General features: G+C 32.7%; 5 protein-coding genes across 7 annotated transcripts; 2 read left to right on the top strand and 3 right to left on the bottom strand.

The window, feature by feature from the left end:
* Positions 1-792: 792 nt before the first annotated feature.
* On the bottom strand, positions 793-1,062 carry SCRL8 (SCR-like 8; the record flags this gene model as incomplete). The annotated part of the gene is made up of 1 exon (NM_001036135.1): positions 793-1,062. One exon carries the CDS (start codon positions 1,060-1,062, stop codon positions 793-795), a length of 270 nt encoding a protein of 89 aa, NP_001031212.1.
* A 1,179-nt stretch (positions 1,063-2,241) lies between these two features.
* Positions 2,242-3,809, bottom strand: GA20OX4 (gibberellin 20-oxidase 4; the record flags this gene model as incomplete). Its single annotated transcript, NM_104778.1, has 3 exons — positions 2,242-2,499; positions 2,822-3,143; positions 3,259-3,809. 3 exons carry the CDS (start codon positions 3,807-3,809, stop codon positions 2,242-2,244), a joined length of 1,131 nt encoding a protein of 376 aa, NP_176294.1.
* Positions 3,810-6,845: 3,036 nt separating this feature from the next.
* Positions 6,846-8,571, top strand: AT1G60970 (SNARE-like superfamily protein). The gene is made up of 6 exons (NM_104777.4): positions 6,846-6,997; positions 7,386-7,545; positions 7,651-7,798; positions 7,898-7,975; positions 8,077-8,161; positions 8,315-8,571. The coding sequence occupies exons 1-6, from the start codon at positions 6,995-6,997 to the stop codon at positions 8,372-8,374; spliced, it is 534 nt and encodes a 177-aa protein (NP_564767.1). The 5' UTR covers positions 6,846-6,994; the 3' UTR covers positions 8,375-8,571.
* Positions 8,572-9,082: 511 nt separating this feature from the next.
* IRT3 (iron regulated transporter 3) lies at positions 9,083-11,083 on the top strand. Of its 3 annotated transcripts, NM_104776.5 has the most exons (4): positions 9,083-9,336; positions 9,422-9,479; positions 9,669-10,417; positions 10,517-11,072. In NM_104776.5, the coding sequence occupies exons 1-4, from the start codon at positions 9,322-9,324 to the stop codon at positions 10,970-10,972; spliced, it is 1,278 nt and encodes a 425-aa protein (NP_564766.1). In that variant the 5' UTR covers positions 9,083-9,321; the 3' UTR covers positions 10,973-11,072. The 3 variants fall into 3 exon arrangements, with proteins under 3 accessions (NP_564766.1, NP_001321605.1, NP_001321604.1); NM_001333922.1 differs by having other exon boundaries at positions 9,669-11,083; NM_001333923.1 differs by lacking the exons at positions 9,083-9,336; positions 9,422-9,479 and having other exon boundaries at positions 9,480-10,417.
* A 7-nt stretch (positions 11,084-11,090) lies between these two features.
* Positions 11,091-12,075, bottom strand: FED A (2Fe-2S ferredoxin-like superfamily protein). Its single transcript, NM_104775.3, has one exon. It carries the CDS (start codon positions 11,815-11,817, stop codon positions 11,371-11,373), a length of 447 nt encoding a protein of 148 aa, NP_176291.1. The 5' UTR covers positions 11,818-12,075; the 3' UTR covers positions 11,091-11,370.
* Positions 12,076-13,716: the final 1,641 nt, after the last annotated feature.

The following is a 13,716-nucleotide window of genomic DNA, read 5'->3' as shown; positions in this document are numbered from 1 at the left end:
TTGTCCATCTATAACAGTACAAAGAGATTTCATTCCAAATAAGAAAACAAACTCTAATTTTATAATTTTCTCCGCCTTGGGTTCTAAGTAATAAATCTAATCATCTTTGTCAAACAGAGGGTTCAACTTGGGTTAATAAGTTGTGGCCGGATTATCGGTTTAACTGAAACTAATCAATTTTAAAACGCGATTTAGTGATTTTAAAACGTAATTAGGGAGAAAATTTGATTTTGATTCATTGGGTTGAATTGTATAAAATTAGGTGGAATTGGAAAGAATATCAATACTTCAAGGGGAAATGGGAAGAGGGTGAAAGTACAGTGGAAACCTAGTTGAAACACTATATTAGAGGGAACAGAGGCAAACAACCCTTATAAAAATTCTAGGGTTTATAACATACTTGACCTTGGGATTAGGATTTGTAACCTTTTCTGAACTTTTTGGTATAATTTCTGAGGTGGTGAGCTAGTGGTTCTAGTCTGATGATAGAGTAGCCATATTGGTTTAGGCTAAAGATCGATTATCCCGAGATAAAAAATTGCTTAACTCTATCCTTTTGGCTACATGTGTATACGCCTACTGTGTAAAACCATTTGAAAACTAGTTTATCTATGTAGCCAAAGGGATATAAAGCTATACTAAATTTCCAAATTAGTTTGTGATAATAAAATAATTGTGAATATGTTTTGTGAGTTCTCATCGGAAATTTAAATCATTGTTATTATTGAAAATATTTAGGATACATGAGAACAATCAGTTTTGGTTTGGACATCTCTGATCATATTGGAGGATTTAGGTACTAGGACAAGGCAAGTAACGACAATAACAGAGACGTTTATTCTGTGGTTGAGGAGTGCAAGTGCAATCGGTCGGACAAAGATCTCCAATATCATCCCATGTATTTCTTAAGTCGTTAAAGCATTGTGTGTAATCAGTTCTATTGCATGAACCATCAAATATTTGTTTTCTTGTTGGACACCACGGCCTTTTCTCCGCAATGGTTAGGCTTGGGAGAAGAGACAATAAGACACAAGAAACCAAGAAAATTGCAGCTAACTTCATCTTTTTTTGTTCCAAGTTTTTTTTCTGGATCTTGCTTGTATGTTGTTTTGACTTGTGAGTTCTAATATTCGACATGTATATAGTAGCTCAATGTATATATAACTACACATGTTTGACCATACATGATATTAAAACTTGTTTTGGAATCTAGTAAATTGGTGAGACTTAAAAAGGCAATTAGTGTTTAAGTAAGCTATATATTGGTTAAACTTTTCTATTAAACAATAACTGTAAAGAAACCATTACCAATATTATTTTGAAAATAGTCAAATGCATTTAATCATTTTCTTACCCAAAAATTTAGCTCATTTCACTCAAAATAGTTACAATATGACATCTATAATTAATACTTCCTTAAATTAATAATTTTCTCCAGTCCTAAATTGATATTTTGGCCCAAATATCACCTCTATAAATTAAGAAACATGATAAATTAATAAATTTAGTAAAATACATTGACCCTAATATTATTGATTTATACAGGTTTTATTGTAGATGTTTTAAATTTATTAAATATATAAGAATTTATTTTCAATTACAAATTTATCATTTTTATTGACGTATCGTTTGCTGTAGGTTTTACATTTTCTTCCATAGTATTTTTTTTATTTCCGATAGATCCTTCTAAAATTTGCGCCACAATTCAGTTTTTTTTATTTGTAAAAAGTAATTCTAGATATCTAAATTTTATCAAAGTTTTCATTTAAAAAATATTTCTCTTGTTTCTGAAACTTATTATGATTTTTTAATTTTTTGTTATACATTTTTTTATTTAAATCGTTTATTAGATTTCTATTCATAACAAAATAAGTAGAATATTAAAATTTCATAAAATAGTCAATTAATGTATAACATAAGTAAATTAATATTTTATATATTTCCTGTATACTTCTTGTTGAATAGCAAAAATACTTTTTTCAGACTCATTGGCTTGTGAATAGTTTATATTATGATGGGTCATTTTGGATATATTATATCATCGATAAAATTTATTCATTTAATGAAATAACATATCCTTCACAATTTAGATTACTTTAGAAATAGCTTATATTTTTTTCTATGGTAAAACGAATGAAACTTAAGTTCCTAGCAACGTCTTCAAAATACTAAAAGTTACTTACTTACTTGCTGCGCCACAACACATATTGTGTCCTGCCTAGCTCTTACCAAGATCCTTCTTCAGAAACTTCCTTTGTTCTTGAGCCAATTTGTAAACTCTTCAAGAGTGTTCATATCTGCTCTATAGTGCTTCATTGTGAACTCAAGAAACATAGACCATGTAAAATCGGGATACGCTCTCTCACCTTCTAATTCACTTGGTGGCTTCACCACTTTGTCCACTTTCGGACATAGGAAGAATGCAAGTGTCTTCCTTGTCGTCTCGCCGTTCACCACCGCCCGATGCAAGCAACTCTTGTATATTCCATTCGTTAGAGCCTATGGTCAAATCCCCCAAAAAAAATTTTAAAAAATTAGGCTTCTTCTATATTATTAGTTCTCAATTCTCACATACTACTTAGAGAGGTGCATTGATCTTCTTTTTTTTTGTCAAACGAGAGGTGCATTGATCAAACTTCTTAAATCTGTCTCGATTTCTCAAACTATTTGAAGGTTTTCTACCAAATTTATATCAAAAGAATGTTTTGTAAAATAAAATTAAGGGAAATTTGGGACTCCAATTTTCAAACGTGTTTTAAAAAAACAAATTGCGCTCATCCATGCTGGATCTTAAACGAAAGAAAAACAAAAAAAAAGTTACCATTAAAGTGTCGCCAATGTTCACCACCAATGCTTGAGGTATAGGAGGGATTGATTGCCACTGGTTGTCCACAAAAACTTGAAGACCACTGACTTGATCTTGTTGAAGTATAGTTAGAGAGGTTGGGTCGCAGTGAGGCCCCGTACCTAGTACAAGATCTGGTTGCTTGCATTTTGGATAGTAATTTAATCTAAATATCGATTCATTGTCTTCAAAAAATTCTCTAAAATGCTCCCTTTTGATACCAAGACTCATTCCAAGAAGTTCCATGATCTTTAGAGAGAGATTGCTCATGGTCTCCGCGTATTCTTGATAAACACTCCTGCATAAATGCATGGACAAAATCCAACTATTTTAGTCTTCTTGCATTATACGTAGTATATCGATAACGTAAACGTAATAGTAAAGGCGAAGGAAAAAAATATATTTTTATATACCCGAAATCTTTGTATCCGTCTCCCATTGTCTTACTAATGTAATTTTTAACGGTTTGGGAGTAGTTTTCGCTCTTCTCCGTCGGGGAAAACGAAAACGATAGCGTTTCCTTCCACGGAAGATTCTCCTTGAATCTCCCTACAAAACTACTAGCGTAGCCTGTGGTTTCACCCACCTTCCTCTGAGCCTTTAGTTTCTCATAATTCGGTGACTTAAAGAATGTGTCCATAAGCTTATGGGCAGTAGACAAAAGCCTCTCGTCAACTCCGTGGTTGGTGACTAGGAAGAAACCATGTTTCTTTGCTGCTTCAGAGACGAGTCTTTCAGCCTCCGAGACCAATAATGGGTCGTTGGAGAGGAAGCCTGCGAGGTCGATGACAGGGACTTGGAGGATTGGAACATTTTTGGAAGGTTTCTCATGGTCAGGCCATACAAACTCTTGAGGTATATGGTCTGGTTGATGATTTAGAACCGTTGAATCGAAGATCCTCAAAGGGTTCTTTTTGGATTTGTTTTTGTTGAATCTTTGAGGGAGCTTTATGATGCATTCCATTTTAGGTAGAGACTAAAAGATGTTTCATCAAATTTATCGCTCTTTTCTTTTGCAAGTGTTGTCGTGTAAAAAAATGGACAGGTGAAGAGTGACATTTATAGGGGCTGTAGTGACATTTACAGATCATGAAACCTATCACGGATATATATACATAAAATGATGGAATAGGAATCATGATCTGTAAAAATTTAAGTGAGGATAACTACTACCACGTATAGATTATTTGGATCTTACAAAGACTTAAGTCTTTAGATTATTCGTTTTTAGTTATATTTATTTTCTACCAAATGGATCAAATACTCTTTGGCTCTATTAAGATAAGAAATATTAATTTAGGATCCAATTTAGGATTATGATACTTGTTTCTCTAAAGCTTTTACATATCTAAATTTTTTATTAGTGATAACTATTATTATTATGATAACATCAAAACGTATAATCTTCATTTGCTGACGAAAAAAAATCATTATCTTGAATTACAATCTTTTTGATGTTGTTACATTTATTGTTGATTAGCTGGTGAGTGATTATTTTCTCAATGTCGTTGTAATCAACAATAAACTAGCAACTAGATTTTAACCCGCGGTATACCGCGGGACGATTTAGTTTTAAAAGTAATATATATTAAAACTTGTAAATTTTATTTTTACAAAATATTTATATTTTACAGTTTATAATTGTTATTAAGTAACGCTATACCACGAATTCATGAGACAATTGGTAAAAAACTGAAGTTTTGACCCCTATTAAAACAGCATATTAATAATATTTTAAAATTTTATAAATATTGATTCAAATACATCCACCATATAACTCAATTCCAAAATAAAACACGTTCTGTAATTTCTTTACCCGTCCCATGATTTTTTTTAAAAGTAGTAATTTTTAAAATTTTAGAATTATTTTTTATATATAAAAGTTTTGCAAATTGTATCATTCTCTAATACATTTATATTTTATAGTTTAATTTTATATATAGTAACATTATACATACCACATAACATTTTTGGTTTTATATAATTTTTTCTAAATTAGGATGATTTGATATGTTTAATATTAGTGGTCTTAAAAAATCATAAATTAAAGATTAAACCCATATTGAAACGGTGGATTAATTATATTTTATTTTTTTATTAATGTTGATTCAAAAACCTGTCCCTCCAAATCCGTCTTGCCAAAAAGTCATTTATTTTATTAATATTAGTTTTATTAATGATATGACTCTAAATTATAATCTAAACATTTTAGCTAATAACATAGGAGTGCACCATATTTATTTAATAGGGGAATGTACCATATGACCCGAATGCATTTTTACCCAAATCCACCAAAAAAGTCTTGTAAAAATACTATAGAGATAAGAAACGATAGTCGGTTTTGATAATAAGATTAGCAAATATATTAGTTAGCTTAAATTAGTTAAAGAATACAAATTAAAAAGGTATATTACACTTTATTCAAATATAGTATCAAAACTTATATAACACAAAGATTTGGTAATTTTTTAATTGTTGAATACTTTTTTTTGTGCTAATTTTATGTGATTAAGATTTAATTGATTTCATATATAAAATATTAAATTGACTTATTTGTTTATAATTTGGTAACAGATAGATATTTGAATATTCAGTATATTTTGCTTCAGTTTAGAAAATCTTTGATGACCCGTCTTTAGATCCAATAAGTCCTATAATCTAGAGATTAATCTGCAGTATACCGCAGGTAGGCTTATATTTTAGTTAAACTAAAAACTTTTATTGTAAAGATGATTTAAAAATATATGATATTATTTTATTTGATTTTAAATGTATAGTAAATATGAGTTGTATATGTTTTGTTGATATTATCTATATTGTTTAGTGTTTAAGATTATAGATTATACACTTGTAGTTTGATTGTTAATTTAAGAGTTTCACATGTAGTATATCATCTTGTATTAATATCGATCTAAACCCGTCAATTCTAGGATTTTCCAGCTTGTATTAAAAATTGAATCACATCTGATATGTTATTAACTATTGTAGTATATAAGATTATAAATTTTCAATATAATATGTATGAAATTGAATATAAATATTTCAAATTTATGTCCCGTTACTCAGTAGAAAGTTTTCTTAAATCTATTTTTCACCCGTTACAATATTATTTCATGTATTGAACAGTTTTTATTCGTTTTTAAAAATTCAAATTATGGCATATGCGAAAAAACTCTAATTATTTTTTTATAATGATGATATTATTTTTCCGTAAAAATAGAATCATATAAAGATGAGAAGTGAACAATAATAATTAATAAAAAATTAATATGATAATTTAGATACCAAATATAGTTTGTTGATTTTAATTGGTTACTTTTTTTAGAAATTAATAATGTATTTCGTTTTTCTAATTAAATTAAATTAATTAAAATTTAGATATCAAATCTTATATGTTGATTTTAATTGGCTATTATTTTTGGAAATTGATAATATATTTCGTTTTTTAATTAATTTAATTAATTAAATTAGTATTTGACTTTTTAATCCTTAAAGAGATAAATTAATTTACTTTTTAAAATTTTATTTCTAATGGCATACCTATATAATTACTTACAAAAATTAAGGTTACATTTAAAATGTATTTTCCAAATAATATAGTAGGATTAGAAGTGGTCACAGGTCCGTTTGTAATTGCTTGATTTTTCTTAATTACCAAAAAAGAACTAATTTATCATAAATAACTTAGGCGGGCCTGTGGAGGCACATGCTTGGGCTGACAGAGTTTCGGATGATTAAGCCGGGTCGAGTAAGACCCGTTTTAATGTTCCCAAGATCCACACGGCCCAAGAGAAGAGTGTACCAAATATTACCCAAATCTCGGTCCGGACTGAATCAGGAACCGGTTTAGAGAAAACCAGACAGAGTAATGACATCTGGAAACTCTGGATTCTTCGCTTCCAATGTCAAGTTGACTGATGTCACAAGAAAAACAAATCAAAGTTGACCAGAAAAAGAAAAAGCAACTAATTAATTACATAATTAAGAGAGAAAAAAAAGAGAGAGTGTTTTAGTAAAAGAAAATTAATATTCCTGAAAATATGAATTTGCCAATTTGTAACGTTTTCTGAAAATTTCCTCTGCCAAAGTCCAAAGGAGAGTTTTTCTTTATTACTAGGGCATTCTCTGCAGATTTCTTCTCCTTAAGCCATGGTATGAATCTATTTTTCTAAACTTCTTTTATTTCAGAGATTTCTTCTCTGTTTCTATTGCACCGATCATTCCTATGTTTTATTATCTGCGATATTGTAATACTTTACATGCATGTGAGAAGTGACAAATTTCAGATTTTGTAATTGTTTTCATCTATAGATACGATCGTCTTAAATCTTTAGTCATATAAAAAATTTGATTGAAGTTACGCATGATTTTCAGATAATCACTCATTAGGTGTTAGACAATTGTGGATAGCTAATTGTACTATATACAGAAAAGAGATTGTTACTGTTCACTGATTCATGTTCTGTTACATCTTTTGGTTGGTGATTTTCAATATCTCTTAATCTTTATTCTATTCTGTGTTTTCATTACTTACATTTAGGAATTGCCCCCAAAAGTGAAAAACATCTTGCTTTTGGATTCTGAAGGAAAGCGTGTAGCGGTTAAGTATTACTCAGATGACTGGCCAACAAATTCAGCTCAGGAAGCGTTCGAAAAATCCGTGTTTACAAAGACTCAGAAAACAAATGCTAGGACCGAAGGTAGATTTCGACATCAACCATGTTTTAGATACTTCATAGTGTACTTGTTGAGTATCTTTTATCAAATCTTTTCCGTCATTACAATTGCTAGTTCTTGATATGTAGTGGAAGTGACAGCACTGGAGAACAACATTGTTGTGTACAAATTTGTGCAAGATCTCCATTTCTTTGTTACGGGCGGTGAAGAGGAAAACGAGCTTATCTTAGCCAGTGTGCTTGAGGGACTCTTTGATGCAGTGACCCTTCTCCTTAGGTTTGTCTAATCATAGCTTCAAATTTTTGTTATATTATTTCTACATTCCCAACTTCGCTCAAATTTTCGATCTTCCTCTCTTCTGAACCCAAATTACAGAAGCAATGTTGATAAGAGAGAGGCACTAGACAACCTTGATCTCATCTTTCTAAGCTTTGATGAAATTATCGATGGCGGGTATAAAAAAAAATCTTCTTTTCGACATTACTAAAACCATTAGATCATAAATGGACTGTTTCATAGGTTACATAGTCAAATAAAACTATCTTATATTTCAGTATTGTTCTGGAGACGGATGCAAATGTAATAGCAGGTAAAGCAGGGATCAATAGCACTGACCCTAACGCTCCTCTATCCGAGCAGGTACAGTGGTTTTGAAATTGTGATCATATTTTTCTTGATAATTACATCATCTTGATACAAACTTTGAAATAGTTACATTGATCCGAACTCTCAAGTAACACCATCACTAATGAACTTGATACATTTCTCTGCGGTGTTTTTTTTTTCCTTCAGACGATAAGTCAAGCACTCGCGACTGCAAGAGAACATTTGACAAGGTCACTTATGAAATGATGTGTGTTTTGCTCTTCGGTAATAATGGTTGTTTTTGTCATGGTGAATGTGTGTTTTGTCTCTTGTAGTTGAGTGACTATACTCTTAAATATAAAAGTTACTTTGCACTTGGGAGATAGTTACCGTTCTTAAGGTCAAACAATTCTCTGGTGATTTCTTCACTCTTTTTCATGTTCCATACACAATTAAATTACAACATACAGTATATACCTAAGATTAAAATATAATTCAACATCTACCTGTTCGAGATGCTCATAAGCTAAAAGTATGATGTATTATTGCAAATTTGCAATAGGCCAAATGGGTTTAGGTAGGGATACTTTTTTTTTACTATTTCAAGTTTTCAACTGTGAGATATACTTTACTAGTACCGTAACCATTACATTTTTTAATCAAATAATGGATCTGATTGGTAACCAAAAGTTGTATAAATATTTTAGATGTTAGCTTTATCGGAACAGTGCAAAACTTTTAGAACGAGCTCTACAAAAAAAGCTGAGAGTAAAACTTTTTGTAACGTTTTTGATAAAGTTTTTATGATTGATAACTATCAAAACTGTACAAAAGTGTATTGTGTTACCATTCAAACCCAATATGTTTTACAATCCAAAAAGTATTGATGAAGGGTAATATTGTATTTAACCCAAAAAAAAAAGATGAATAAAAAATGAAATTACAACAAAATGTCGACATTTAGTTGGCGTGTGGCTACAATATTCGGAAGAATTGTATCTTCTATGCCAAGACTCTAACCCGTTTCTCAACTGCAAACTTCCTCACGATGTCGACATTACTTGTATCTTTCTCCAACTTGCTTTTGTCTGATTTCATCATCAGATGGATCTGTCTGATTCTCATATTTAATTCCCATTCGTGTTTTTTCGGATTGCGAGAATCCTACGTTATTTCTTCACTTTTCATGATCCCGAGGACATCTTAGACCCCAAATGTTCTTCGTCGATGTTCGTAATCAATCAGAATTTTGATTGTTTCGATTGAAGTTTGTTGTTTTGATTACCGAAACTGATTCTGGGTTTTCTTATTTAGGTTCTTTGGAAACTGGTTCCTCTATACTTGTTCGGATCAGAAACAAAGTCTCTCTCAGGTATTTCATCGAACACTTCGTCAACTATTTCATTTGACTTAAAGGTTCATATTTTGATGTCTTTACATGTGATTTGATTCAAAGTCTCGCAATTTCTTATCCATTGCTAGGTTTATTTACTAATGTAATATTGAATTTGCTCTGATATGCTTGATTTGTTAAATGGTCCTCTGTTTTTTTTAAAAACAGCAACAGAGTCCATTTTGCAGATAGTTCCTGAGGCAATGGCTGCTACTTCATCTAACGTCCTTTGCAATGCTAGCGAGTCAGATCTTTGTCGTGATGATTCCGCTGCATTTCTACTTAAATTTGTAGCCATTGCTTCGATTCTCTTAGCTGGAGCTGCTGGTGTAACTATACCACTCATTGGCAGGAACCGTCGTTTCCTTCAAACTGATGGTAATCTCTTTGTGACTGCTAAAGCTTTTGCAGCTGGTGTGATTCTCGCCACGGGTTTTGTTCATATGTTGGCGGGTGGCACGGAAGCTTTGAAGAACCCGTGCTTACCGGATTTCCCTTGGTCTAAGTTTCCTTTCCCGGGATTCTTTGCGATGATTGCTGCTTTGATCACTCTGTTTGTGGATTTCATGGGGACTCAGTACTATGAACGGAAGCAAGAGAGGGAAGCTAGTGAGTCTGTTGAACCGTTTGGCCGTGAACAATCACCGGGTATTGTTGTTCCCATGATTGGAGAAGGAACGAATGATGGGAAAGTGTTTGGTGAAGAAGACAGTGGTGGGATTCACATTGTTGGCATTCATGCTCATGCTGCTCATCATAGACATAGTCATCCTCCTGGTCATGATTCATGTGAAGGACACAGTAAAATCGACATTGGTCATGCTCATGCTCATGGGCACGGGCATGGACACGGACATGGACACGTACACGGGGGTTTGGATGCTGTTAATGGAGCTAGGCATATCGTTGTTTCTCAGGTACAAAGCTCTGTTCTTTTTTTTTCTGATTCTTTCAGAGTTGCAAATACTATTTGGGTTTCTTCAAAAAAGCTCCAAAATTTGTGCTAATACTGTTAGGTTCTGGAGCTTGGAATTGTGTCACATTCCATAATCATCGGTCTATCCCTTGGAGTATCTCAGTCTCCTTGCACAATCCGGCCTCTAATCGCAGCACTATCCTTCCATCAATTCTTTGAAGGATTTGCGCTCGGTGGATGCATCTCCCAAGCGCAATTCAGGAACAAATCAGCGACCATAATGGCTTGTTTTTTCGCCCTCACAACCCCGATAGGGATCGGGATTGGAACCGCAGTGGCGTCGTCTTTCAATTCTCACAGTGTCGGAGCATTGGTCACTGAAGGTATCTTGGACTCGCTCTCAGCCGGAATTCTTGTGTACATGGCTTTAGTGGATCTCATAGCTGCTGATTTCTTGAGTACAAAAATGAGGTGTAACTTTAGGCTTCAAATTGTATCTTATGTAATGTTGTTCCTAGGAGCTGGACTCATGTCTTCTCTTGCCATTTGGGCTTAATTAGAGTATAAGATTCCATAGTTTCTTCTATAGCTACAAATAACATGTATAGTTCTTTCTAGAGAATTTATCAATCTAAGATTTCACAATTGCTCGCAAATCGGATTTTTCTTGATACTTTGATGATTGTTGAGTTCAGAATAAGAACTACAAACCAAAGCTAGCTAGACTTCAAGAAAATGTATTTCCAATGTTTAAACGATAATGTTAGATTCTCATCGAAAGTGTTGCAGAATTTGCAGTTGCATAGTTTAAAATGTCATCGATTGATGGTGAGCCAAACCAGGAACAATAACAACAGATAACAATAGTTTTTAGTAACAACAAACTCAACCCAAAATGTGAAATTTATAAAGACATGATTTTTAAACCATCAAAAGCTGGTGAGTAGGTGAGGCTTAAACAATGTCTTCTTCTTTGTGGGTTTCAATGGTAACATCAGAGGTAGGGTAAGCAGCACAAGTGAGAACAAACCCTTCACCAATCTGTTCATCATCAAGGAAACTCTGGTCAGACTGATCAACAGATCCAGACACAACTTTACCAGCACAGCTCGAACAAGAACCAGCACGGCAAGAGTAAGGCAAATCGATTCCAGCTTCCTCAGCAGCATCAAGAACGTAGACGTCGTCGTCACACTCAACCTCTAGCTCACCTTCTGGTGTGATGAACTTGACCTTGTATGTAGCCATGGCTGTGACACGTCCACCACGAGCGGTGCCTGATTTGAGACCGAAGAGGGATTGTGTGTTGGCTGATGGAAGGGAACGGAGACTGATTGGAGCTGGGGAACGACGGATGAATGAAGTTCCGACGATGGCGCTTGAGAGAGCAGTGGAAGCCATTTTTTTTTGTTTTGTGTTTTGGGAGATAAAGTTGAGATTTTTGAGGATTATGGCTTGTGGAAATGGCGTGGAGAAAGATTAAAAGGTGAGAACTTTTTAGTGAGAATCCTATCTACCACGTGGCGTCTATTCTGTGGATCGATGGATTATCGTCTTTGTGTTTTATGATTTGTGTGTGTGTGATTGTGTTTGACACACTTTAAGAACACTATCTTGTTGAGGTGAGTATTACGTGGTCTTACTTGGGACAGCTCACACTTATTCGGACCTTGTTTGTATCGTCTAAATAACTCTTCGTTTGTTCCACTAAAATCATAAAAGATGTGGACTGGTTGTAACATCATATCTAGGCCGGGTTTAACTTCCAAACCGTATCAACCTGACCGAATCAAACCATTTTAACCCAATTACTGTAAATTACTCCATTATAATTATATAACGTAAATAATTGAACCTTACATAGAATGTATACCAAATCAACAAGTGAATACATAATCTCCACCTTCACACTTCAGTCAACTTCTAATGGCCTTTCAGTACATGAATAAATTGTTGGGAGAAGAGGTCATACTTGCTTGAATTGGGTGGAAGTAGTTTTCTAGTGAAGACCAGCCTCTTGGCATAACGTCGGAAAGTAGAAAAATCCTCAGAAACTTAAACACAATCAACAAAGTAGAGTATGAGACCATCTACATCGGTTGATTCTCAAAAAAGAGTTTCTCATGAATAAAATATTGCTTATTTTAATTGAATTTAGATAAAGTATTAAATTTTAATAAAAAGAATAAAATCAATCATTTCTGGAAAAACACGTGGCCATAAACATTTTTCAGAGTTTCTGAAAACAGAGACGATTCTCACTTCTCTCTTCTTTTCACCACTTTGTATTATTTTAATAATAAATATCTCTTTTAAATACTGTTGATGGAAGTGTCCTGATAGGTTTAAAACTTTTTAGTTATTTTTAATAAAAAGTGACTAAATTTTTTATTTTAGTTAAAGAAAAGTGGTTGAGATCTCTTTTAAAAACAATCTATCTATCATATCGAAATGACAAATTAGATAATCGTATTATCAAAAGCTAGATCTAACTAGGAATTGCAAGAGCATATTTTGCAGCCCCATTTCAATCTACTACATGTTGCAAATAGACAAATAGATAATCATATAGATAAAACTCATCAAGGAGATTGACTTATTGTTAACGAAACCAAACCCATGACATAATTTAGTAATGATGTAAGTGTTTTTGTACATGAAACAGTTTGCCACAAGCAACAACTGGACTTATGCCACTGAAATCAACGAAATTAGAAACCATATTAAAACCTAATCCATAGTGCCACGAACACAAGAAACCTACAACGCAGTCGATAAACACTTGCTAGAATTACGTTTCTTAAAGTTGTGCATTAGCCTTACTTCATCTATTGGGCCTTAAAATCATAAAGCCCATTACGAGAATGCAATCGTAAATGTTTTTTTTTCTTTCTTACTCAACATCTATATGATATATCCGTTATCTGTTGGGGTAGCTTAAGCAAAGTCACAACTCACAAATCTATCCATCATTCAATGTAACAAATCTATTGCTTTTTTAGTTAAGAAGAGAATTTATTTAGTTTGCATCTCCTATTATTTTAACAAAACTAATAATTTTTTGCAAATTTTAAAATTATATCTCAACTTTATACATATAATCAAAATGTGATTTCACATAGCCACATTCGGAAAGTATAAACCAACCATTCTACAAACAACCAACAAGTCAATGTTTAATTACGTTTTTCAGGTTAATTCAGAAGTTGTTCCAAATCGAATCTTTCCGTAAAAGGCAAAAACATATCTAGACAATCCAACAAGATAACTAAGTCATATTCAGATTCGTTATATAACTTA

This window comes from Arabidopsis thaliana (assembly GCF_000001735.4).
Source record: "Arabidopsis thaliana chromosome 1 sequence".
Classification (NCBI taxonomy): Eukaryota; Viridiplantae; Streptophyta; class Magnoliopsida; order Brassicales; family Brassicaceae; genus Arabidopsis; species Arabidopsis thaliana.
The sequence above is the reverse complement of the archived record's forward strand: the minus strand, read 5'-3'. Positions and strand labels throughout refer to the sequence as shown.